General features: G+C 37.4%; 1 protein-coding gene across 3 annotated transcripts; it reads right to left on the bottom strand.

The window, feature by feature from the left end:
- Nucleotides 1-1,240: 1,240 nt before the first annotated feature.
- LOC132610769 (uncharacterized) lies at nucleotides 1,241-8,479 on the bottom strand. Of its 3 annotated transcripts, none has more exons than XM_060325134.1 (6): nucleotides 8,325-8,479; nucleotides 6,895-6,985; nucleotides 2,774-4,235; nucleotides 2,258-2,554; nucleotides 1,871-2,127; nucleotides 1,241-1,771 (listed from the first exon to the last, which is right to left on the bottom strand). In XM_060325134.1, exons 1-6 carry the CDS (start codon nucleotides 8,377-8,379, stop codon nucleotides 1,561-1,563), a joined length of 2,373 nt encoding a protein of 790 aa, XP_060181117.1. In that variant the 5' UTR covers nucleotides 8,380-8,479; the 3' UTR covers nucleotides 1,241-1,560. The 3 variants fall into 3 exon arrangements, with proteins under 3 accessions (XP_060181117.1, XP_060181118.1, XP_060181119.1); XM_060325135.1 differs by having other exon boundaries at nucleotides 6,895-7,002; nucleotides 8,325-8,450; XM_060325136.1 differs by having other exon boundaries at nucleotides 8,329-8,446.
- Nucleotides 8,480-24,589: the final 16,110 nt, after the last annotated feature.

Raw genomic sequence — 24,589 nt, 5'->3', positions numbered from 1 at the left:
AAAAATAATCCGCATTACTAATACGACTTATTTAGTACTATTCTTATACACTCTAAACAAACGACCCCTAAGGGCATTATCCACAGAGTTTGTAAGCTAGCAGAGATGAGAAAACAGCTAATTTTTCAGTTTATCAGAAAAAGTATCCAACTTATACATGCTTGAAGGATTATCTATGCCAAAAGGTGATATTTTGAGTATGAAATGTACTACTTTCTATGTCCCAATTTATGTGATACAATTCAGATTTCGAAAGTCAAACTTCAGAATACTACCTCATTTCTGGTGTCGTTTTGACGGTTATGAAGGGATAAATTGAGGTGTAAAAGGTTTTAGTTAAATAAGAGAGAGAAATGGTAATAAAGAACAAGAGAATAAAATTAGTGGGATATTAATTGTACCGTTTTTATAAGTATGCCCAAAAAAGTAATAATAATATCTGCTAGTATTTTTGATGAATTTTAAAAATTATGCTAATTATGTATGTAAATCTATAACCTTGACTCATAACGTAAATTTCTCTTAAATGCTTTCCTTTGTACTAAATTTCTAAACAATAAATTACTCTACTGATTAAAAGAGAAACTTTAGGAAGAGTTGTAGTTATCAACCTATAGAAAAGAAAAAGAGAAAGAAATGCTATTACTATGCTGTTGAAACTTTTATATTGCAGCCATCAAAAAGAGAAACACAAAAATCAAGCTTAGCTTTTAGTATGTCACCCTTAATTACAATTACAAAACTAATATACAATCCAATGAATTTAATGAGTTAACTAAGTTTATTATTGAAAAAATAGAGGTTTAATGTGATTTGGCATGACAATTAGGAGTAAGGAGGCTTTTATGGTGTTTAGTATATTCTAAAAAAAACAATAATAGTTGAGTGATATTCTACCCCTAAAAGAATAAAAAGTGACTTTACTAGGTAATTGCTAAAACAGGGTGACCTCAAACAATATATCTTTTGCATAATTTGGAATCATAGATGTTTTAAGTATAGGAGAAAGAATATTTTTGTTCTATAGTTCAGTTGTCTTCAATATTTTATTTTTGGTGTAGGAGAACCATCGATGGTATACAGATACTGATGAACTTATTAGACTTCTTATCATAATAGGATTAAATCTTTCTTTGTACTAAGTTTCTAAAAAAAAATTACTTTACTGATTAAAAGAGAAACTTCGGGAAGTGTTGTAGTTATCAACCTTTAGAGAAGAAAAAAAGAAATGCTATTACTATGCTGTTGAAACTTTCATATTGCATCCATCAAAAAGAGAAACACAGGAGTGAAATTTAGCTTTTAGTATGTGTCACCTTAATTACAATTACCAAACTGATATACAGTCAACCATTTTGGATTCTGATATTTCCTCTAATAATAAAAATCTTCTCACTTCAAAATCCTCCCTAAAGCGGCTATTGTTGTTGTTATGTCACAATAAGGTGTAGGTAAATGGTTAACTCTGAAATTCTTAAGATCTGCCTGGAGTAAGAAGAGTAACTGCATGGGGATTTTCCAATATGGCTAAAGAACAAACTTTATACCATATTATGTTAATCATCTTTCTTGTACATCAGCATAAAAGTTATCAACAAGTATTGCTAAACTAGTATTATCTTCCCCTAATTTCAGCAGCATGCTGTTGAATGCGGTTTTCAAATGTTTTCTCCCCTCGGGTTGACTCCAGAGAACGTTAAGCACATCCGGGGGATAGACAGGTGCAGGCTTAGCTACCAACTGTTGACCATCTACTTCGACTCCGTTCAGCCTTGGCACGTACAAAAATTAAATTAATAATGAGAAACTAGGATGAGGAAGCAAGATGCCTAATTAAAGGAAACCGATATTGGATAAGCAAGCAAACTACCTGTTTAAAATCTCTAACATTCTTGGCCATTCAGCAAGTTTGAAATGCACATCCAGGATGTCATTCGTTCTCGGGAAGAATTGCCTAGTCTTTCCCAGTTTTTTGCAAACGGAGGTCACCTTACCCATTGCAAGGGAATCCACATTTGATATCCTTACGATGGTTGTTCTTGGTGGATCGATTCTCAAGATTGATAGTCTCTCTCCAAGCACGATCAATGAATGCTTCTCAATAGCAATTTCTTTGCCCTCTACTGTCTGGCAGAAGAAGGTTTTAAACGTAAATAACTGTAATTGCTAGCACTACAAATCCACTTCGTCAATAAAAACCTCAACTAGTCAACCTACAAGATCGGATGAACTCAAAAGAGGGAAACAAGCAAATTACCTCAAACTCCACATAAGCAACGGAGCTTGACGAACCAAAGAAAATTCCAGTTATGTTGCTTTTGCAAAAGGATAGAGCTTCTTTAATATCATGAAAGGACACATTGTTGTTCAATTTTTTTATCATAACTGTCCTTGAAGGATGCTTCACTAATGAGGCGGGAACTTCTGGACAACCAATTAAATTAGGTATGCACATCCTCTCTCTCCCTTTCTGAGGAGAAGTGGCCTCCAAAGCTACCATATTCTTAATCATCATATCAGTTTTTTTAAGAGCCTTTTGCCTTCCTTCTTCTGACTGCAAAAGCCAAAAAAATGGTAAATGGAAACTAAACATGAAAATGGCTGTTCACATCATGAGTCTACACTTCCACCATTTTTTTTTTTTCAAAATAGAGACATTCTTTTTTGAGTAAAAATGGAATTCTACATCTATATTTGAATAGACACGACTTAAGAAAGTCGAGAACACAGGCCTGAAGCAAAATGGTCAAAGACTGGAGTACTGAAAATATACCTCAAAATAAACGTGTGCAACTTTAAAATTAGTTGATTTGACACTTGGAAACACAACCTTCGTAACAGCCCCACAACCCTTGAAAACTTTAGAGACATCACTTTCTTTAGCTGTAACATTCACGAACTTTATAGTCATTTTGTTTTCATCTGATAACTTTTCAGATAAAGAGGCACTCTCACCCTTGTTCAGTTCACCTTTTTCCATCAAACATGCAATCTCTTGGTTACTGTTGTCCTTCTTTCCAATCACATCCTCAGATGAAGTCTTTCTTTTTTTCCTGTCAAGTGTCTGCTTATCAGTTTGAGCTTGGATACTGCTATTTGCACTTCTTTCCCTATCTCTGTCAACATCCATTTCCTCAGGCCTAACAACAGATGGCTTCTGAGGAGGCAGCTCCCTAATACAATCTATTAAGCTCTTTATGTCGCCACTCTTTCCAAAAATATTATGAGAAATTCCATTAAGGGGCTCAAACTCTCTAGGTACAGATTTTTCACTCTTTGGGTCGACAATCTGATCTGTTGCTCGATGATCAGCTTCCACGTGACAAGAATTATTGGAGACTGATGCAATTTCATCCATTTCGGACTTAGAAAGTGAGATCGGAATAGAGGTGTCTTCGGCCGGATGGTGTTCATTTGCAGAGAGTACTGATTTTTTCACAAGAACATCCCGCCATTTGTTGGTTGCTTCACTCGGTAAGAAACTATTAAAATGTGTAACCTGCTTGAGATTCGATGTCCCATTCTTCTCAAAAATTGAAATAATGTCTGATATTACTTCCTTCTTTTGCATTTTGTCATTCTTGGCCTCCAACTCTGGTTCGTTATTTCTTTTTTCCTGAGAAACATCTACTAAGCTGGAAACCCTCTCTGAGTCACAAGATGAATCAAATTTTGACAGGATATCTTCACCAGAACTGATTTGTACACTTGATGATACTTCCTCAACTAGCAATTGTTCTCTCTCTTTCTCAACTAACTCTGAACGATGGAAACCGTTAATCAGTTGAACACCGTCATTGGAACTGGCTTTTCCGCAGATAGATGATACACCAGAAGATATGCCATTGGAATTGTCAGAGCTCCCTTCACATTCTTTTGAAGAGACATTTAGCAATTCTTCAGGGCCAGCTGAATTTGAAGTTTTGTTCATATTAACAACCTCAAAAGCTTTACTCTCGTCCGTATTAGCTACAGATGTCTTTTCTGAATGAATTGTAATCTTAAGATTACTCATACTTCCACTACCATGACTATCAGCAGATACAACATTATCGGAACCCTTAAGATCAGAAGTGGAAGTTAATTCATGAGTGCTACTGCTATTCTGCTCCATAAGATTTCCAAAAATCTTCTTTTTAGTTATTTGAAGAATGGCTACCAAATTATTCCACGGACCTACTTCCTTCTGGACATGTGCTTCTCTAGGAAAGACCCTTTCATTTTCAGTCATATGTCTATAACAACAATGAACAGAGATATGTTTCAAAACACATGAGATATGAGGATAAACTTGTTTCAGAAATAAAAGTTTATTCATTGTAAATAAATGAAAAAAACCAGATACACACCGACTCAAACACACAAAATACCTTAAGACTTTTGCAAGCTGAAGCAACTACATTATCAAAAACAGAGAGGAAAATGAAGAAATAAGAAAAGAAGCACCCTTTAATTTAGAAATGACAGTACTGCATAGACTGGGTAAGCCAAAGAAGTGAAAAAGCAATTGATTTGCATGTAATTAGTCCATCACTAAGCATGATATCCATTTCACATCTTGTACCACTGCTACCAAATCCCAATTCACCTTCTAAATTAGTTTTAGAAAATTGCACTGTCTATACTTTTAGATACCCAACAATCATGTCCACAGTTAACTGCAACATGGAATGCATTTATGACAATTAGACAATTTCAGTTCAATAGCTACTTTGTAGCATGTATTCCCAAAGGAAGATTGTCCTGAGCTTTTGAAGATGAGACATCATACACAACCTATATTGCTCATACAGGTGTGTGTATCCGAAAGACGTATAATTAAATTCTCTATAAATAATCAATACATTATTCATAAGTTATTTAGTACAGTAACAAAGTGTTCTCGTACTTTATGTGGATATATATATATATATATATATATACACACACACACATATATGTAACAAACTCAAAATCAAATTGGATACTCAATTAACCTATATTTCTCGGGCATAAGTGTAGTTTTTCTTGGCCACAGTTGACCAAATCCAGTGCGGATCTAACACCCAACCCGAAATCGACACGGATGGGCAGGGATGTTGAAGATTCTAAGCAACATAGTTTACAACAACTACACATCAATCCCAAACTTGGACTCGGCTATATGAACCCTCAATATCCATTCTGCTCCATTTGAACATGTTTCATTCCAATACCGAGTTTTTATTTATTTAGACACATTGGCGGTATCATCAAACTAGAGGTTCTCTACACTTAACATACAAATAACTAAACAAACTGACACCATACCTTATATAAGAGTACTAACACTACTAAGCTGCATCACAATAAATTAGTAATTTAGTATTGCGTATATGAAATTTTTTGCTCATATTATGTTCTATTCTTAGCTAATTCAGAGTAAGAGATTGCATATCCTTGGGACAACTATCCTCCATGTGACTTTAGGGCTACTTTCTTCTTTTCTAACACCTCCATACGCCGTAATGTCGCACTAACATACCGGCGCATCCAGAGGTCTACATAGGACATGGTCAAACGATCCCATTCTCATTTATCATCTCTGTGTTCTACTTATACCGTCTGCCTCGAATGTGATTATATCTAATCTTGCACAAATACATGTCCATCTTAACATCTTATTTGTATGCTTCATAAAAAAAATACCATCTTATTTATATCACACTCATCTTGTATGTTGGGCCACAAAAGCCCAATGTTCCTTCCAACATAACATTATTAGTCTCACAACCGTTTCATAAAACTTGCCTCTCACTCTAGTAAGTGCCATTTGTATCACGTATCACTTCCGTAACACTCGTCCATTTCAACTACCGTAATTCAATTTTGTGTTCTACAGTTAGGTATCCCAATCCCCTCTAATCTTTTTTTGATAACTAAAACTTGTTTAATCACACTCCAACTTCATTCTTCTACAGAAATTAAACATGCAATGCATATTCTGTGTTACTTCTAAATATCTTAAACCTTTAATAGGGTGTTTATCCAGAGTTCAACCTTTTGTTGACTCTATCGCTAGTTTCATCGGTTAACTCAATATTATTTACAAATATGATGCACCATGAAACAACAACAACATACCCAGTGAAATCTCACATTGTGGGGTCTGGGGAGGGTAAAGTGTACGCAGACCTTCCTCTACCTTGGAAGGTAGAGAGGCTGTTTCCGAAAGACCCTCGGCTCAAGAGAAAGCTTGACAAAAAAAGGTTAGATACGGTCATACAGACAAGTAGATCAAAGCAGTATTAAAATGAAAATAACGAGAGCGAAAAAGCCATGATAAAGCAGCTTGAAAAAAAGAGGCAGTAGCTACCACAGATAAATAAGGTAAAAGGCAGTAACTACAGTCGATATACAAATGAATACACTAATCGCAGTACAAGAAACCTCATCTTGTAAATCCCTAGTGTAACCCATGGTTATGGATAACTCAATTGTATTGTATCTCCTTCCATTGTACATGTACTTGTGATCAGAGACGAGCTTGGGATTTGAAGGCTATGGATGCCCTTTGCTTTTAATGTACACTCCAGGCATGCTAATCTTCCACAATTTATTTCCACCATTTTTCCTCAATGTGGTTACCCTTTTCTTCAACATTTCCACAATAAGATTCACAAACAAAAACATGTGTACAATTTCGTACTTCATACATAATAATTTCACTAAAAGGTTAATTTGACAACATTTAATCCATAGATTAACTTCACATCATACTACCAAAACTACTAAGCTCAAAATCTTGTAAATGCATACTTAATAAACAACTAATATTTTTTAGGACTTCACCAATATTGTCATCAACTTTCAACCGAATAGTTTAGCTCAAAATGCAGCTAAAGGCTCATAGGCTTTCTAATTAAGAGAGCTTACTTCTTTTCAAATATCTCCGGCACTTCTGATTTCTTCAACAGCGGTGAAATTTCGCCCTTATTATTCACTGAAGAACACCATCTTCTACATTCTGTAAATAGAAACTAACTGCATTAACACATACAATTGAAAAAATCAAATGATAGCCAAAATCCTCAACCTTCCCTCCCCCAAGCCAATATGTATAAAGGATCAAGAACACCATTTTATCGCGAAAATGATAAAAGAAAAAGACATTTTTTCCAAATGGGTATCAGATAAACTACTCATTCACTCTTCTACAGTCTGCAAATAGCAAATAGGTTCAATTTTATTAACGCATAGTCGCATACAAGTGTAAAATCAATACCCCTCAACTCCCATCCACCCCAAAGACCTAAAAAAGATAAATCTGTATACAACATTTTGAGACCAAATGAGAAAGAAAAAAAACGCACCTTTCCAAATGGATATCTGAAAAAACTACCTATTCATCTGCCTAACTCTATGAATAAAAAATATGTCCATTTTTTCAATAATACAAGTGATAGTAGCACATCATTCAACCCCCAACCCAACCCAACACAATACCAGAATCAAGAAACAACATTATGAGGGAAAAATGAGAGAAAAAAGACATTTTTTTTCTCTTTCAAATGGGTATCTGATAAACTACCTATTCAATACATACAAGTGAAATAATCACTTTATTTCATTCAACCCCCAACACAACACAAGAATCAAGAAACAACATTATAAGGGCAAAAATGATTAGAAAAAAAGACAATTTTTTTCAAGTGGGTATTTGATAAACTACCTACAGTACTTATTCACTCTTCTACATTCTGCAAATAGCAAATAGGTTCATTAACACATACAAGTAATAAAACCAATACCCCTCAACCCCCCCATCCACCCCAAACCTAAGAAAGATAATCAGCAAACAACATTTTGAGACCAAATGAGAAGGAAAAAAAACATCTTTCCAAATGGGTATCTGATAAACTACCTAGTCATAGGCCCATTTTGTGTAAATAAACACAAGTGAAATAATCACTTCATTCAACCCCCAACTCAACAGAATACCAGAATCAAGAAACAACATAGGAAGCCAAAATGAGAGAAAAAAAAAAAAAAAGACAATTCTTTTCAAGTGGGTATCTGATAAACTACCTATTCATCTGCCTAATTCTAAGAATAGGAAACAGGTCCAATTTTTCAATAAACACAAGTGAGATAATCACATCATTCAACCCCCAACACAACACAATACCAGAATCAAGAAACAACATTATGAGGGCAAAAATGAGAGATTAAAAAGACAATTTTTGTTTTCATTAAATACAAGTGAAATAATCACTTCATTCAACCCCCAACACAACCCAAGAATCAAGAAATGAAAAATGAGAGAAAAAAGACAATTTTTTAAAAGTGGGTATTTGATAAAGTACCTACAGAGTTGATGAGTGATCTCAATCTTGGTGGAATAAGACGAGAGACTGACATTTTGCTCTCCCTTGAGGAACAACCAGCAAAGGGTTTTAGCGAGGTTTTAGCCTGAGAACAATGCTTCACATGTAACTACCTAAAATACCCTTCTTTCTTAATCACACTACCTTAAACTGCACTTATCAAAACAACCTTAAAAATAAGGGAAACATTCCTTTTATACGAGGTTTATACATTGTCTATAGTAAATGTATAATGTTGTATATCGTTTGACATGTGTATAAACAATTATTGCAAAAAAAAAAAAAGTTAGCTATGCGGATGTAAATTAAAAATATAGCTACGTGGATGTAATATTTTATGTTGGATTGTATATTATTAAAATTATCCCTTTAAATAATTTATGTTTATTTGGTTTAATTAAATTTAATATTCACACGTACTCAAATGGTAGAGGCTGCGAATTTTGCAGTTTGCAAAAAAAAAAAAGTCAAACAAAATCAGCGTGGTGGTAATGTTTGATAATATCATTATAAATTATCCTTTTTATTATATTAATGTTAATAAATAAATAAATAATTTATTCTTAACGTGTTTATTCACTTTCTTATTAAATGATCGTTTAAATATTTCAATTTTGTTGTATTTTCATGTGCACGAGTCTATAATTATTAAGAAGTGTAATGTCTTTGCGATTAAGAAAATATATTATTAACAAAAATAAGTGGGTTGTATCATGATTTTGAGAGTCATAAGCTTGAAAGCATATAGGAACGCAAGACTGTTGTTGATTGTGGATGGTGTAAAAATATACTGATCCGATGTGTTGATATTAGTGATGGAGACAGAAATTTAGTAAAGGAATTCGAAAATACAAGAATGATATATTTAAAATTTGAACCAACAATATAAAATAATTTTAAACTTTCTTTTACCATCACACTAAAAGTTCAAATCTCCTTCCCAATAGTTTCAAATCTCCTTCCCAAGAGTTGGCTTCAATCATGGTTAATGTTTTCTGGGCGACTAAGTAGGCGTTTGGACATGCGATTTTATCTCATGAGATGAAATTAGAGTTTGGACATGCGATTTCATCTCTGATTTTATCTGATGAGATGAAATTCCAAATCATCCAAAAAGGCATGATTTGGGATTTGAAATCATGATTTCAAAAAATATAAAAGTAAACTTTGATCCATACGTTTATATTTAGTAAAAAAAAGATCCATAAATTGGTAGATATATTTACCAATTATGTTTACCAACCATTTGTATTAAATATTAATCTGCAAGTTGGTAAAATACATTTATCAATCATGTTTACCATGTGGGAGGATTATATTAAAGAGTAGTTAAATTACTATTCATGTTAAATTTTCCTTTTTATTGAACTAAAGTTTGATCAATTGATGTTGTATTTTTTAGAAAGGTCTTCTAGTAGCGTATTAATTTTATTATGAATTATGATTTACTTATTTACTAACTTGTTTCATCTCTCATATTGTCGAGTAGAATCGTCCACTTCTCATGTGGAGCTAACACTATTTTATGCTAGTTTTTTTTTTTTTAAAAAAAAAAAAAAAAAAACTTGCGATTTGCCTTTAATTTCTTTGTATTCAGATGTAGATGCTCTATGACTAGTTTGTATTAAGGGTGTCAAGTGGGCCGGGCCAGCCCGAACCCGGCCCGATAAACTCGGCCCACCACTAGCCCAGCCCAGACCCACTAAGAGGTGTAAGGGGCTGGGCTAGGTGGGATTTATTAGGGGGCTGGGTCGGATAAGGTGGACAGCCCACCAATAGCCCGAGTGATGGCCCACTGGGGCACCGGCCCGACCCGGCCCACTTCAAATAAAAAAAAGATAAGTACTACATTTATTACTAATAATAAGTATTTTAAAAACATTGTATCCCAATAAATTAGGAGTCTCTTTTTACGGAGCACTTTAGTCTTCTTTAAAATTATATTTTAAAGCTAAACAATCTTGTTTTCTCAACAAATATACCTTTGATACATTTTCAGTATATAGTATATATTAGATTGTGATAGTACTTATCTCAACAAATATACCTTTGATAAATCATTCAGTTCAATTTCATGTCTTTTCACAAGTGTCTACGCAACACACCGGTACCGCCCCCCCTTCACCCCCACCCCCCCTAATAGGCTAATACCCGACGCTCCGGACTTATGGAGATATATGTCACCACAATGCTGACCTTTAACATGTTCCTCATTTACTCGCTCAAAATACATCCACACTGCACTTGAAGTTGATCTTCGAACTCGAGGAGAAGGTGGAGGTGAAGTAATGTACACTAGTTGAATAACAAATTTAGATAAAGAGAAAATTGTGTGAAAATGAAGAACAATGGAGAGGTATTTATAGTTTGAAAATATGACCAAAGTGAAATTATTCATAAATTTAGGGGTTCAAATAAAATTAGCAACGACTAGTTTTTTAAATTTACAACGGCTAGCTTTTTGAATTTGACGACGACTAAACTTTTTTTTAATTTAAAAATTTGATCATTAGATGTAAATGTTAATTTTATTATTAGTAGTAAATGTAAATGTCTATTTTTGTATGAGAACTTTTTTTTTAAAAAAAAAAAAAAAAACCCGGCCCACTAACTATAACCCGGCCCGACCCGATTAGCCCGAGGTGTAGCCCCTATCCGGGGTGGGCTGGGCCGGACACCCTTTTCCCTCTCCAAGCCCGGCCCCAAGCCCGCCCCCTAACTTACGGCCCGGCTCGGCCCCTACCCGGCCCCTTGTGGCCCACGTTTAAATGGGCCGGCTCGGCCCGGCCCACTTGACACCCTTAATTTGTATATAGAACTTGATATACAATATTCTCTCAAACTTTATTCAATTGTTACAATATTCACCTTTATCTATATATTGATGTTATGCTTTGCGAATTGTTGATTAAATAACAAATGATGGATTTACTTAATAGGTAGATGTTCAATTGCGTGTCTCAGCTAGGGCTGTTCAAAACCGAACCGCCACCGATAATCCAATCGTAAAATTGGCTTATTGGCTTATTGGTAGTGGGCTATCGGATTAACGGTTGCGGAATGGATTAAAATTTTGTAGTTAACGGCTTATCGGTGCGGGGGCGGATTACACAATTTTCTTATTGGGCAAACCGTTAACCCGTTAAAAATTTGTCATATATTTTTACCCCTAAACATATAAAATATGTATTGTAAACCTAAAACACTAAAATCTAAAGCTAAAGCACTAAAGTGAAAAGTCTGAACCATCAGTAATTATCTTCGGTAAACTCTTCCATTAACCATAAATAATAGTAATAATAATAATAATAATTATTATTATTATTATTATTATTATTTTGTGTTGGAAGTTACTATTGCAATAATTGTGGTTCCAGAGAAAGGTGGTGAAGTGATCACCATCGGAAGGGTTGAGATTAAACTTGTGAATTCTTAACTGTTAAGTGTTATACCCCATTTTAACCCGGAGTTGAAGCGGAGTACAACATATTGGAGATTCCTATATTGCTTTGTTTTAAGGAGTCGCCACCTAATTAATTTAACGATGAATTAGGACATCTAAATGTTAACTAAGGTAAAGTTAAAACTAAACCTCTGTTAATAGTCTGCTTAACCAGTATGATTCTAGGTAAGGGCTTTATATTATCCTAAAGGGAAGGGGTTAGGCATCCTTTAGAATCCGTTAACTTACGGTTATCCGACCAAACTTAGGTTAATTAATTAAGACTAAAGATGCAAATATAATATTTAAAATTAATGAAAATAGCTTATAGATACTGCTAAAGTTTTAAAGAGAATATAAAATGTTGCTTTAGAGAAAATATAATGATTTGCATAGAGAAGATTTTAAATGCCATTTCGAATAAAACTTATAAAATTGCTAAAGCTCTAAGTGATAATGCTTTTGAAAATAAGATTTGAATAGAATATATAAACAGAAGAAAGCACGGTTTTTGTGCAACGTTTTAATAAATGTTTGAAACAACTCAAATGGCGAGATATTAATGATTCTTTTGTTTTTACGATTTAAGAGTATAAACAAAGATACAAAATAGATAATGCGAATCTTAAATAAAACTTATATTGTGTCAATATGATGATGTAGAAAGGCTTTATTTTTCCTTAAATATGATGGAGAAGAGACATAAATTTCCTTCCTTTTCATTAGCTTTATTAATTATGCTTAGTTAAAATAATATGTGATTGATTCCAAATTTGAAGGGTTATTTACGAAAATATGCTTGAATTTATATTTACGGAATAGTGGTATTTTGGAAATCAAAAATATGAATTTGTGCCATCAATTATTCTAGAAGCAAACATTATAGATTCTATGAATAATTTTAATGTGGGGAGAAGAAAATGAAACTTATGGGATTAATTATTGGTTTTATTTAAACTAACTACCCATTGCTAAAACTAAACCTATTAGTTCATTACGATTCATCTAGGTTAAGAAAAATAAAATAATATAAAGTTAGTCATACAAAGCCAATCAAAATATGCAACAATAAAATAAAGTAGAGGGGGAGAAAAGGTAAAATGGATCTGGCCCATTTTAAAGCCTGACTGCTGGAACTGTTCACGTTATCTGGCTTAGGCCCAATGAATTTTCTTTATATTGCTGCCACAGACAGAACTGGACACGAGAGGAATCATGTTGGGCTTTTCGCCCAACACCAAATGCGGAAGAAGAAGAACCCGAGGGACTCGTATGCGGTGGTCATGCACAAAATGAAAGGAAAAGGATTAGCATATAATCAACGAATAAGACTAAACATACAAAATGAAACTCAAAGTAGATCAGCAGGCGTGTATATGCTACGTATATCTAAACGTGAAATGGAGACAGAGAGGAAAGAAAAGGGCTTAACAACTAGATGCATAAGCATACTAAAAAAAACTTAAACATGTTTCAAATGTATTTCTATACTTGATGGACTGATCAGTTAAGAAATAAAAATGAACAAGCTCAAAACACAACAGCAACGGCAAGCAAACAATATAGCCTGCTCAAACAAACCTATGTAAACCAAACAGCTATGACCAATGCTAATGCATTACAGACCAGCACATATTTCAAACAAGTTCACTAGCACATCCTTGGCAAGTTAGGATCATTTAAGATTAAGATTTCATCTAGACATATCTTTAAATTAGCATAAGAAAACAAATAAGGAATGTTTATTGAGGGTTCAAAACTCATTATTCAGTCCAAGCAAACTCAGAACAGTTTCTATGTCAAGCACACAAAACAATTCCTATTTATGAATCATTTTAACCAAACACCTTACCATATACTCTAAACCAAACCAACGTATGTAGGAAGTTTCAACATTATTCTTTAAACACTATTTAAGCATAGCCATAGGTTCGACAAAATTAACTGATTTGCCGACTGAAATATGCATAACAGATCGACTCAAAAGAAAAGTGAAATCACCATAATAAATCATGCATCAAACAGAGCAGTTCTTAAGGTTTATCTATTTCAATGATTCGTTTTAACATGATATTAACATAGAGCATTTACGCAGGTTCATAATACTCAGGTAAGAGAACAACAATTGAAGCAGCCAATGAGTTCATGGGTATGATTATGACACATAATCAAACAGGACTCAATCGAAACAACTTATAGACTAGATTGAATCATATTAAACATCACACTGATTCAGACAGATTCCACCCGAAACACAAGATTTGCCATCATTTTGATTGGCCAGAGTTTATAACAGGGATTAGGCTAAACTGTGATATACTAAGGGTCAACATAGCACATATTCACATGGGAAACATTTGGGTTTGTACTCACCTAAAAGGACCATAACAAACATGGTAACAGTGGCTAACTAATCAAACTAATTTAACAAAATATTTAGAACATATGGTATACTCTACTGATTTGGTTACTCTAATAACATGTTGTCATGTTAAAATCATATTTTGATTAACAGAAGAAACTGTAATTCAAGTAGAACATTGTGATTACTTATTTAAGATAAATAAACATGCTTATGCAGGCTAATGATTGAATTAAGCTAAATTTGGACTAAACTAACAACTAAACAGATGCAAGCGTCCAATTATAAACAAGCTAATGACAAATCAACATGTATTTGGATCAGGCTACACCAGTATGAACACATAACCCATATAAAATACTAAGCTGAAATTAAACCAACTGAGGGAGGATTGTTTACATTCTTAACAAGCTAAACTGAATTCTCATAAATAGACATGCTTAACCACACAAACAAACCAAACACAGAAACAGGGTCTAATTTTCTGATAACTAATCATTCAGATTTATACAGCAATACGCAACTTGAACAACTAGCATGATTAACTCACATATTTGATTTAGATTAAAACCAAGCTATCACACCTAATACATGTAATGGCATAAACAGAGACAAACTTGATGATTAAACCATCATACAAACTAATTAAGTCCGAATTAACATCAACATACAAGCAAACTATCCATTAAACCAAACTGATATAACTAGTTGACCTGTTTTAAACTTACATAGCGATTAAGAAAAACACAAATAAGACAGAAAGTAAAAGGGAAAGGGTGGGGGGGGGGGGGGGGGGGGGGGAATTACCTTCTTCGGGTGAAGCGAAATGGGCGCGAATCTCCGATCTACACTCGAACACTTTGAAATTCGAACTTCCGTATGCTCGGATTTGCAACCACACCAAGCAGATAAAAGCAGGAAACGAAAATAAACGTTCTAGAATTTGACTAGATATTTTGAGCCCATGATTTACTAGAGAAACTGGTTTTTATAGAGATTTGAGGCGGCTAATGAACTAGTATCAATGGTGATTTTCACTGAAAATAAACTCATTCCTCTTTAGGGGGTTTTTTCGGGGCTCTCTCAAAAACTCCTCTCTCCAGGAATTCTCGCCTCCCTTTTATTTAGGATTTGGGGCTAGGGTTTTCTTCGACGAAGAGAGAGAGGAGCGGGTGACCACGAAAGTGGAGGGAACAGAAGTGTGATGGCAGTGGCATGAGAGAAGATGGGAAGTGGGGTGTCAGACGCATGGGTGGTGACAGAGGCATGGGGAACGAGGCGTGGTGGTGTCAGAGCAGGAGGAGGTGGAGAGGCAGGTGAGGTCACGTGGGGGACAAGGTCGAGTGGAGTGTGTCAGACGAGTGGGGAGCAGAGGTGTAGTGGAGGGTGCGGGTAACGTGGGAAGCGGGCGACGATGAGGGAGGGGAGATGGCGGAGTCGACGAGTGGGGTGGCGATGGGGAGGTGGATGGAGACGGCGGAGAGGAAGAGGAAAGGGGAAAAGGGAGGCGGAGAGAGGAGGGGATGGAAACGAAGAAATGAAAAGGGAAACCCTGAAGGTTTCCCTTATTTGGATGAAAAATGGATCGGACCCGGTCCATTTGTGGATCGGGTCAATTTTTAGACTGGGTATTAAAAGGATGGACTGGTGAATTAAAACATAACTGGTCTAAAAATTGAGATAAAAAATATGGTCTAGTCCAAAAAATATTAGGAGTTAATCGGACTTTGATTGGGGTCCGGTAAGTCAAAATACGGACCGAGTGCAAGAAATAGTTTGGCTTCTAAATTTGAATAAAAGACCCATTTTGATTAACGGTGTACTAAGGGTGCCAGAATATTATCTAATGCGAAAAACGTGTAATTATAAGAGATCCGGATAATAAAAATATATGATGTTGCAATGACCGTGCAATAACATTTTAACAATAAATAAACGCTATCATTTTAAATGTGCGAAATAAATGCGATGTGTATGCGAAAGTTGGTAAAACGCTGAGAAATGCAAATTTCAATAATACCAAATAATAGCAGCAAATAAATAGCGGTAGTAATACTGCTAATAATAATGACAATAATGATATTGGTAGAAAATGATAATGCTGATGATAATGGTGATAGAAATAAATATAATAATAATAATAATATATGACAAATACTGATAATTAATAACAAAATAACAATAAGAATATAGGATAATAATTAATGACATTAATAATAAAGATGATAATAACTAATAATAATAAAATAATAATAATAACAATAATAAATAACAATTATTGATAATAATAAATTAATAATAATAACAAATAGTGATAATGATAAAACGATAACGATAATAACAATAAAAATAATAATGATAATAATAATAATAATAATAATAATAATAATAATAATAAAAATAACAATTATTGATAAAAACAATGATAATAATTAATAATAAAATAACGATGATAATGATGATTGATTAATTAATAACAAAATAACGCTGATGATAATGATTAGTAATTAATAATAATAACAATGATAATGGAAATAACAAGAATAATAATAATTGATGACAATCTGTAATAAATAATAATTTAAGAATAATAATAATAATAATAATAATAATAATAATAATAATAATAACAATAATAATGATGATGATAAGAATAACTGCAGTAGAATAATAAAACGTGGGTGTTAATAAAAAACTAATAATTATAGTAAAACTTAAATGCATATTTTTTTTTTTCAAAATACTAGAAGTATAAATAGGTATTTCGGAGGAGAGGCGGGACAAAATTGGGTGTCAACAACTTGTCCCTCTTTGCCTGATAATGATGAAAGAATTTTCGGGCAAAGACGTTGACTTAGTAGCCTATTTTGTCCCGGCTAAAGGATTATGGGGCCTAAGAGCAAAGAATATTACGGCCGAACTCTGGTCTATGAATCGCCTACATATCTCGGGCTGCACGAGAATCAGGCCGAATGTAGTTCTGGGAAGACCACGACAACTATGACTGGCAACTCACGATTTGATGCGAATCTTTGCAAAAAATATTGTCCCAGTGTCGAATTATGATGACACTGGGTATTGTGATAGAACCCTGAAAATTGATTGTGCTGGAATGTGAACGGGAAATCTGAATTTGGAGCCGAGTGTTCGAGGTAGATCTTTGACCCTTGTCGAGAAGTCTGCTTGTCCTTCCCGACGTATTGCCCCAGTTCGCTGCCGAAGAAATAGTTCCACGTTGCGCCAAAGCTCCCGCGGAACTAAAACTAGTTAAAAACAGTCAGTAAGAATAAATATTGAAATACAACAATGCAAGTGCGGTGCAATGCGGCTGCGAGCATATGCAGGGTACTAATGAAATAATAACAAAACAAGGCAGGTGCGGTGCAATGCCTTTATGCGGGAATTTAAAAGGGCGGTGCATGGCCCATGTAATATATGAAAGTGATGCAAAGGGCGGTGTGCAGCCCACGCATCATATGAAAGGCGGTGCATGGCCTTATGCAGAAATTTTAAAAGGGCGGTGCATGGCCCAGGCAATATATGAAAGCGATGTGAATGGCGGTGCGCAGCCCACGCATCATCGGAAAGGCGGTGCACGACCTTATGCAGAAATTTAAAAGGGCGGTGCATGGCCCAGGCAATATATGAAAGCGATGCGAAGGGCGGCGCGCAGCCCATGCATCGTATGAAAGGCGGTGCATGGCCCAGGCAATATAATGAAAGCGATGCGAAGGGCGATGCGCAGCCCATGCATCATATGAAAGGCGGTGCATGGCCTTATGCAGAAATTTAAAAGGGCGGTGCATGGCCCGGGCAATATATGAAAGCGATGCGAAGGGCGGTGCGCAGCCCACACATCATATGAAAGGCGGTGCATGGCCTTATGCAGAAATTTAAAAAGGGCGGTGCATGGCCCAGGCAATATATGAAAGCGATGCGAAGGGTGGCGCGCAGCCCATGCATCGTATGAAAGGCGGTGCACGGCCTTATGCAGAAATTTAAAAGGGCGATGCATGGCCCAGGCAATATATGAAAGCGATGCGAAGGGCGGTGCGCAGCCCACGCATCATCGGAAAGGCGGTGCACGGCCTTATGCAGAAATTTAAAAGGGCGGTGCATGGCCCAGGCAATATATGAAAGCGATGCGAAGGGCGGCGCGCAGCCCATGCATCGTATGAAAGGCGGTGCATGGCCTTATGCAGAAATTTAAAAGGGCGGTGCATGGCCCAGGCAATATATGGAAGCGATGCGAAGGGCGGTGCGCAGCCCACGCATCATCGGAAAGGCGGTGCACGGCCTTATGCAGAAATTTAAAAGGGCGGTGCATGGCCCAGGCAATATGAAAGCGATGCAAAGGGCGGCGCGCAGCCCATGCATCGTATGAAAGGCGGTGCATGGCCTTATGCAGAAATTTTAAAGGGCGGTGCATGGCCCAGGCAATATGAAAGCGATGCAAAGGGCGGTGCGCAGCCCATGCGTCATATGAAAGGCGGTGCACAACCTTATGCAGAAATTTAAAAGGGCGGTGCATGGCCCAGGCAATATATGAAAGCGATGCAAAAAGGTGGTGCGCAGCCCATGCATCATATGGAAACGGTGAGCAATGCAGGTGCAGTGCAATGCGGCCGCGAGCATACGCAGGGGTACTTAAAAATAAATAAAGCAATGTATTCGAAGGCAATAGAAAATATTTGTGCGTTGATATATATTTGAAAAAGATAATTTGCAAGATTAGCTCATTGTGATTGCCGAAAATTATTGACATTTAAAGGCATAATTGATAGAAGAACTCTCAAACCGTTCGACGCGCCATCCTTACAAGGCTGTACATGTTTTAGCTTCTGCAACTTGGAAACCTGCATCCAAAGAAAATTTTGTAAGTTTGGGGAGGGGGTTGATTCGCGTTAACTTGGAGGATCCGGCTCTTGGCGCTTCATGCCTCCAACTTCGTCTGAACTTGTAACCTCCGCTCATTTTAAGTCTTGGCCAACTGGTAAACAGTCCGATTACAATCACATTATTTCAAAGTAAAATAGACATAGTAAAATATGTGTATAGTGATAAATGGTTTCTGCCGAACTCGGAACTGTGACACATCGTGAAACAAAGCGAGTGCCCCTTTTCGGAAGTCTTCCTCTGCCCGATGATTCTGTTGAACCAATATTCTTCCAAGTCTCTCGATGTCATCTTGCGGCGACGCTCTTTAAAAAATTGTCCCAATTTCTGGCACAAGGGATATTGAGCCTCTAAAATGGCGAGATCGAGCCTATATAGGCTGCCTACGTATCCCCCATGGGAATCAGGTCAAGAGTAGTTCATAATTACAAGCAGAAATAAAATTGAGGGAATAAAATGATGTGACCGAGGCCTATGCGGGGCCGCCTACGTATCCCCTATGGGAATCAGGCCAAGCGTAGTTCATAATTACAAGCAGAAATAAAATTGAGGGAATAAAATGATGTGACCGAGGCCTATGCGGGGCCGCCTACGTATCCCCCATGGGAATCAGGCCAAGCGTAGTTCATAATTACAAGCAAAAAGATGGAAATCTTATCTTAAAATCCAACCCGGTGTAGGTTTGTTACGCATCCCGCCACGGGAGAGTAGTGCCATTACATGGAAAGTATTGCGGAATATTACATACAAATAAATAGAAAACTCCTAAACATAATATCTCTTGACGGCATCTGTGTTGATAGCTTTCGGCCAAATTTCACCATCCATTTCTGCTAAGACTAACACTCCTCCAGTCAATACTCGATGGACCATATAAGGTCCTTGCCAGTTAGGTGCAAATTTTCCTTTAGCTTCATCTTGACATGGAAATATGCGTTTCAGTACCAATTGCCCCGTTTTGAATTGCCTCGGTCTTACTTTCTTGTTGAAAGCTTTGGCCATTCTGTTCTGATAGAGCTGCCCATGACAAACTGCATTCAATCTCTTTTCGTCAATGAGCATCAATTGTTCATATCGGTTCTGTACCCATTTAGCGTCACTTAACTCAGCTTCTTGGATGATTCTCAGAGATGGGATTTCTACCTCAGCAGGTAACACCGCCTCTGTCCCATAGACCAAAAGATAAGGTGTTGCCCCCGTTGAAGTCCTCACAGTAGTACGATATCCGAGAAGAGCTAACGGCAATTTTTCGTGCCAATGCCTGTAATTATCGATCATCTTTCTCAGTATTCTCTTGATGTTTTTGTTGGCTGCTTCAACTGCTCCATTCATCTGAGGGCGATAAGGAGTGGAGTTGCGATGGGTAATCTTAAATGTCTCGCAAATCTCCCGCATTAGATCACTGTTAAGATTAGCTCCATTATCCGTTATAATTGATTCTGGGACTCCGAATCGGCAAATAATGTTGCTCCGAACAAAATCCGCTACCACTTTCTTCGTTACCGACTTGTGCGAAGATGCTTCCACCCACTTTGTGAAATAATCAATGGCTACCAAAATGAACCTGTGTCCATTCGAGGCGGCTGGCTCGATGGGACCAATGACATCCATACCCCAAGCTGCGAAAGGCCACGGAGAGCTCGTCACATTCAATTCATTTGGCGGAACTCGAATCAAATCACCATGAATCTGACATCGGTGACATTTCTGCACAAAACAAATACAATCTGATTCCATAGTCATCCAGAAATAGCCTGCGCGAAGGATTTTCTTGGCCAGTGTAAAGCCATTCATATGAGGCCCACACGTACCGCCGTGCACTTCTTCAATCAAACGGGCTGCTTCTTTAGCATCAACACATCTTAATAGCCCTAAATCCGGAGTCCTCCTATACAAGATTTCTCCACTTAGGAAGAAATGGTTTGCTAATCTCCGAAGTGTTTTCTTCTGAACACTGGTTATGCCTTCCGGATAGTCTCCTGTCTTAAGATATTTCTTAATGTCGTAGTACCAAGGTTCTCCATCAGGTTCCTCATCCACATAGAAACAATAAGCATGTTGATCGTGCACATTTACCCTGATAGGATCTATGCGATTCTTGTCTGGGTGCTGAATCATAGAAGACAAAGTGGCCAAAGCATCAGCGAATTCATTCTGTGTCCTCGGAACGTGTTTGAAATCAACCTTGATGAATCTCTTGCATAAATCTTTCACGCAATGCAAGTATGGAAGTATCTTCACATTCTTAGTGGTCCATTCACCTCGCACTTGATGAACCAGTAAGTCTGAATCGCCTATAACCAAAAGCTCATGTATATTCATATCGATGGCCATTCTGAGTCCAAGAATACAAGCCTCATATTCCGCCATATTGTTGGTGCACGGAAACTTGAGCTTTGCTGAAATGGGATAATGCTGGCCTGACTCTAAAATCAAAACTGCTCCAACGCCGACCCCTTTAGAATTTGCTGCCCCGTCGAAAAACAGTCTCCACCCTGGGTACTCTTCTACGATATCTTCCCCGATAAACAACACTTCTTCATCCGGGAAATAGGTTTTAAGGGGTATATACTCTTCGCCCACAGGATTTTCTGCAAGATGATCGGCTATCGCCTGCCCTTTGACAGCCTTTTGAGTAACATACACAATGTCAAACTCGCTCAGCAACATTTGCCACTTAGCTAGCTTCCCCGTAGGCATAGGCTTCTGGAAGATGTACTTGAGCGGGTCCATCCTTGAGATGAGGTAAGTAGTATATGCTGACAAATAATGTCTCAGCTTTTGTGCAACCCAAGTCAAAGCACAACAGGTGCGTTCCAATAACGTATATCGTGCCTCGTAAGGCGTGAACTTTTTGCTCAAGTAATATATCGCTCGCTCCTTCCTTCCTGTTTCGTCATGTTGTCCTAATACACATCCAAAAGCGTTCTCCGATACGGACAAATACAATAACAAAGGTCTCCCAGCTTCTGGAGGCACCAAAACAGGCGGTCTAGACAAATATTCTTTGATTTTGTCAAAGGCTCTTTGGCAATCTTCAGTCCATTTGGTAGGAGCGTCCTTCCTCAATAACTTAATTATTGGTTCGCATATCACCGTTTATTGCGCTATAAATCGACTGATGTAGTTGAGACGCCCGAGGAAACTCATCACATCTTTCCGACTCTTTGGGGCAGGCAACTCCTGAATGGCCTTTATCTTCGAGGGGTCTAACTCTATGCCTCTTCTGCTCACAATAAAACCCAACAACTTCCCTGCAGGAACACCGAATGCACATTTTGCGGGGTTCAACTTCAGATTGTATCGCCTCAACCTGTCGAAGAACTTTCTCAAATCCGTCAGATGGTCTGAGCTCTTTCGCGACTTGATGATGATATCATCCACATAGACTTCAATCTCTTTATGGATCATATCATGGAAAATGGTGGTCATGGCTCTCATGTACGTGGCCCCTGCGTTTTTTAGCCCGAAAGGCATCACCCGATAATAGTACACCCCCCAAGGTGTGATGAATGTTGTTTTCTCTGCATCTTCCTCGTCCATTAGGATTTGGTGATATCCCGCGTAGCAGTCAACGAAAGATTGCAACTCATGCTTCGCACAATTATCAATGAGCATATGGATATTCGGGAGGGGAAAGTCATCTTTTGGACTGGCTTTGTTGAGATCCCGATAATCCACGCATACCCTAACTTTGCCATCCTTCTTTGGCACGGGAACGATATTGGCTAGCCAAGTGGGGTACATCGTAGTTCGAATGACCTTCGCATCAAATTGTTTGGAGATCTCTTCCTTGATTTTTAAGCTCAAGTCTGATTTAATGTTTCTTTTCTTTTGCTTTATCGGAGGACAGGATGGACCAAGAGACAACTTATGCGAAACAATGTCAGTGCTCAATCCGGGCATATCATCGTAAGACCAAGCGAACACATCTATATATTCCTTCGGGAGTTTGATCAATTCTTCTCTCTGCGACGGGGTCAAATGGACACTGATTCTCACTTCCATCATGATTTTTGAATTACTCAAATTTATAACTTCCGTTTCATCCAAATTTGGTTTCGGCTTATTTTCAAAATACTCAAAATCCTTAGTTAATCCCTCGGGTTGCATATCTCCTTCATATTCTTCAGAATTTCGCTCGGCATTTCCTACGGGCTTGCTTGTTTCATTATGTGTCACATTCACAGTATCGGCAGATTTGTTAATTTGATTGCTGAAAAATAAAAGAAAATTAATTAAGCAAAGACGGAAAAAATATAAATAAAAGCATGGCTTGAAAATTGCATTTGAACTTCAAAGTTTAGAGGCAAAAATAACAAAAGCATAGACACGATTCAGGCCTCAATTTCAAATCGTGTCTGTTTCATCAAATGCTGAATACAATTAGTCTACCAAGACTCCCGGAGGAACGGGGGCGGGTTACAAATCCAATTGTTCAAACGACATCCTGGCTCTACATCCCGGATAGTCGGGTCTTCAGAATACCCATCCGAAACCATACTGCATTCAGTTTCTTCTTCGGTGATGAATAAGTGTTTAAAACTTTCCAGGAGGTTGTCTTCAAGCGTTTCCTCTGGTGCTTGGGCAGCGGATGCCTTAAGAAATGACTGATTCAGGCAAGGAACAGGCTTTGGCAAGGGAATGTCACTTCTTCTTTTGAGACTAGCCGAAGCAATCTCTTCGGGGGTGGGCTCATATCCGAGACCGAAAGTATGCTTGTGCCCGGGCAGTTGAATTGGTTCCACAATTCCATTCAAGTTCGGACCAAGGCCTTGACCGGGTTGGAAGCCATTCTTCAGCATCTCCCACGCCACCATCATAAGTACTTGTGGCAATTCCATTCTCTTCGCTTGAGCAGTGCACACATTCTCCTTAATATGAAAAACCGATCCGTCTAGCCTTTCCACACTTTGAATAGGAGGAATTGAACATTCCGGGTATAAAGAATTGTTGCCTTCTCCATGGGGTCACTATTTCTTGGTGATTCCACACAAACTTCAGGCTCTGATGCAAAGTGGAAGGAACCGCGCCAGCCATGTGGATCCATGGTCTCCCGATCAGCAGGTTGTAACAAGTAGATATGTCCATCACTTGGAACTTCACAATGAACTCCACAGGCCCAATCTCCAGAAACAAATCGATCTCTCCAACAACATCTCTTTGCGCTCCGTCAAATCCTTTGACACTGACTTGACTGTCACGGAGTTTCCCGACGTCTATCCTTAATGCTCGTAGAGTGGCAACAGGACATATATTCACAGCAGAGCCTCCGACGACCAATACTTTGGAGATGAACTTATCCCTGCATTTGATGGTGATGTTCAATGCTTTGTTATGCCAAAAACCTTCAGGTGGCAACTCGTCGTTATGAAAAAAGACCCGGTGGGCCTCAAGGATTTCCCTACCATGGCTGACAGTTTCTCACTAGAAGTCTCGGCCGGAACATAGGCTTCGTTCAGTATTTTCACTAGAGCACTCCTATGAGCTTCAGAACTCATCAATAATGCGAATAAGGAAATCTGAGCTGGCGTTTTCTTCAAT

Source organism: Lycium barbarum, chromosome 9, assembly GCF_019175385.1.
Source record: "Lycium barbarum isolate Lr01 chromosome 9, ASM1917538v2, whole genome shotgun sequence".
In the NCBI taxonomy this organism is placed as follows: Eukaryota; Viridiplantae; Streptophyta; class Magnoliopsida; order Solanales; family Solanaceae; genus Lycium; species Lycium barbarum.
This window is presented reverse-complemented; position numbering and strand designations above follow the sequence as displayed.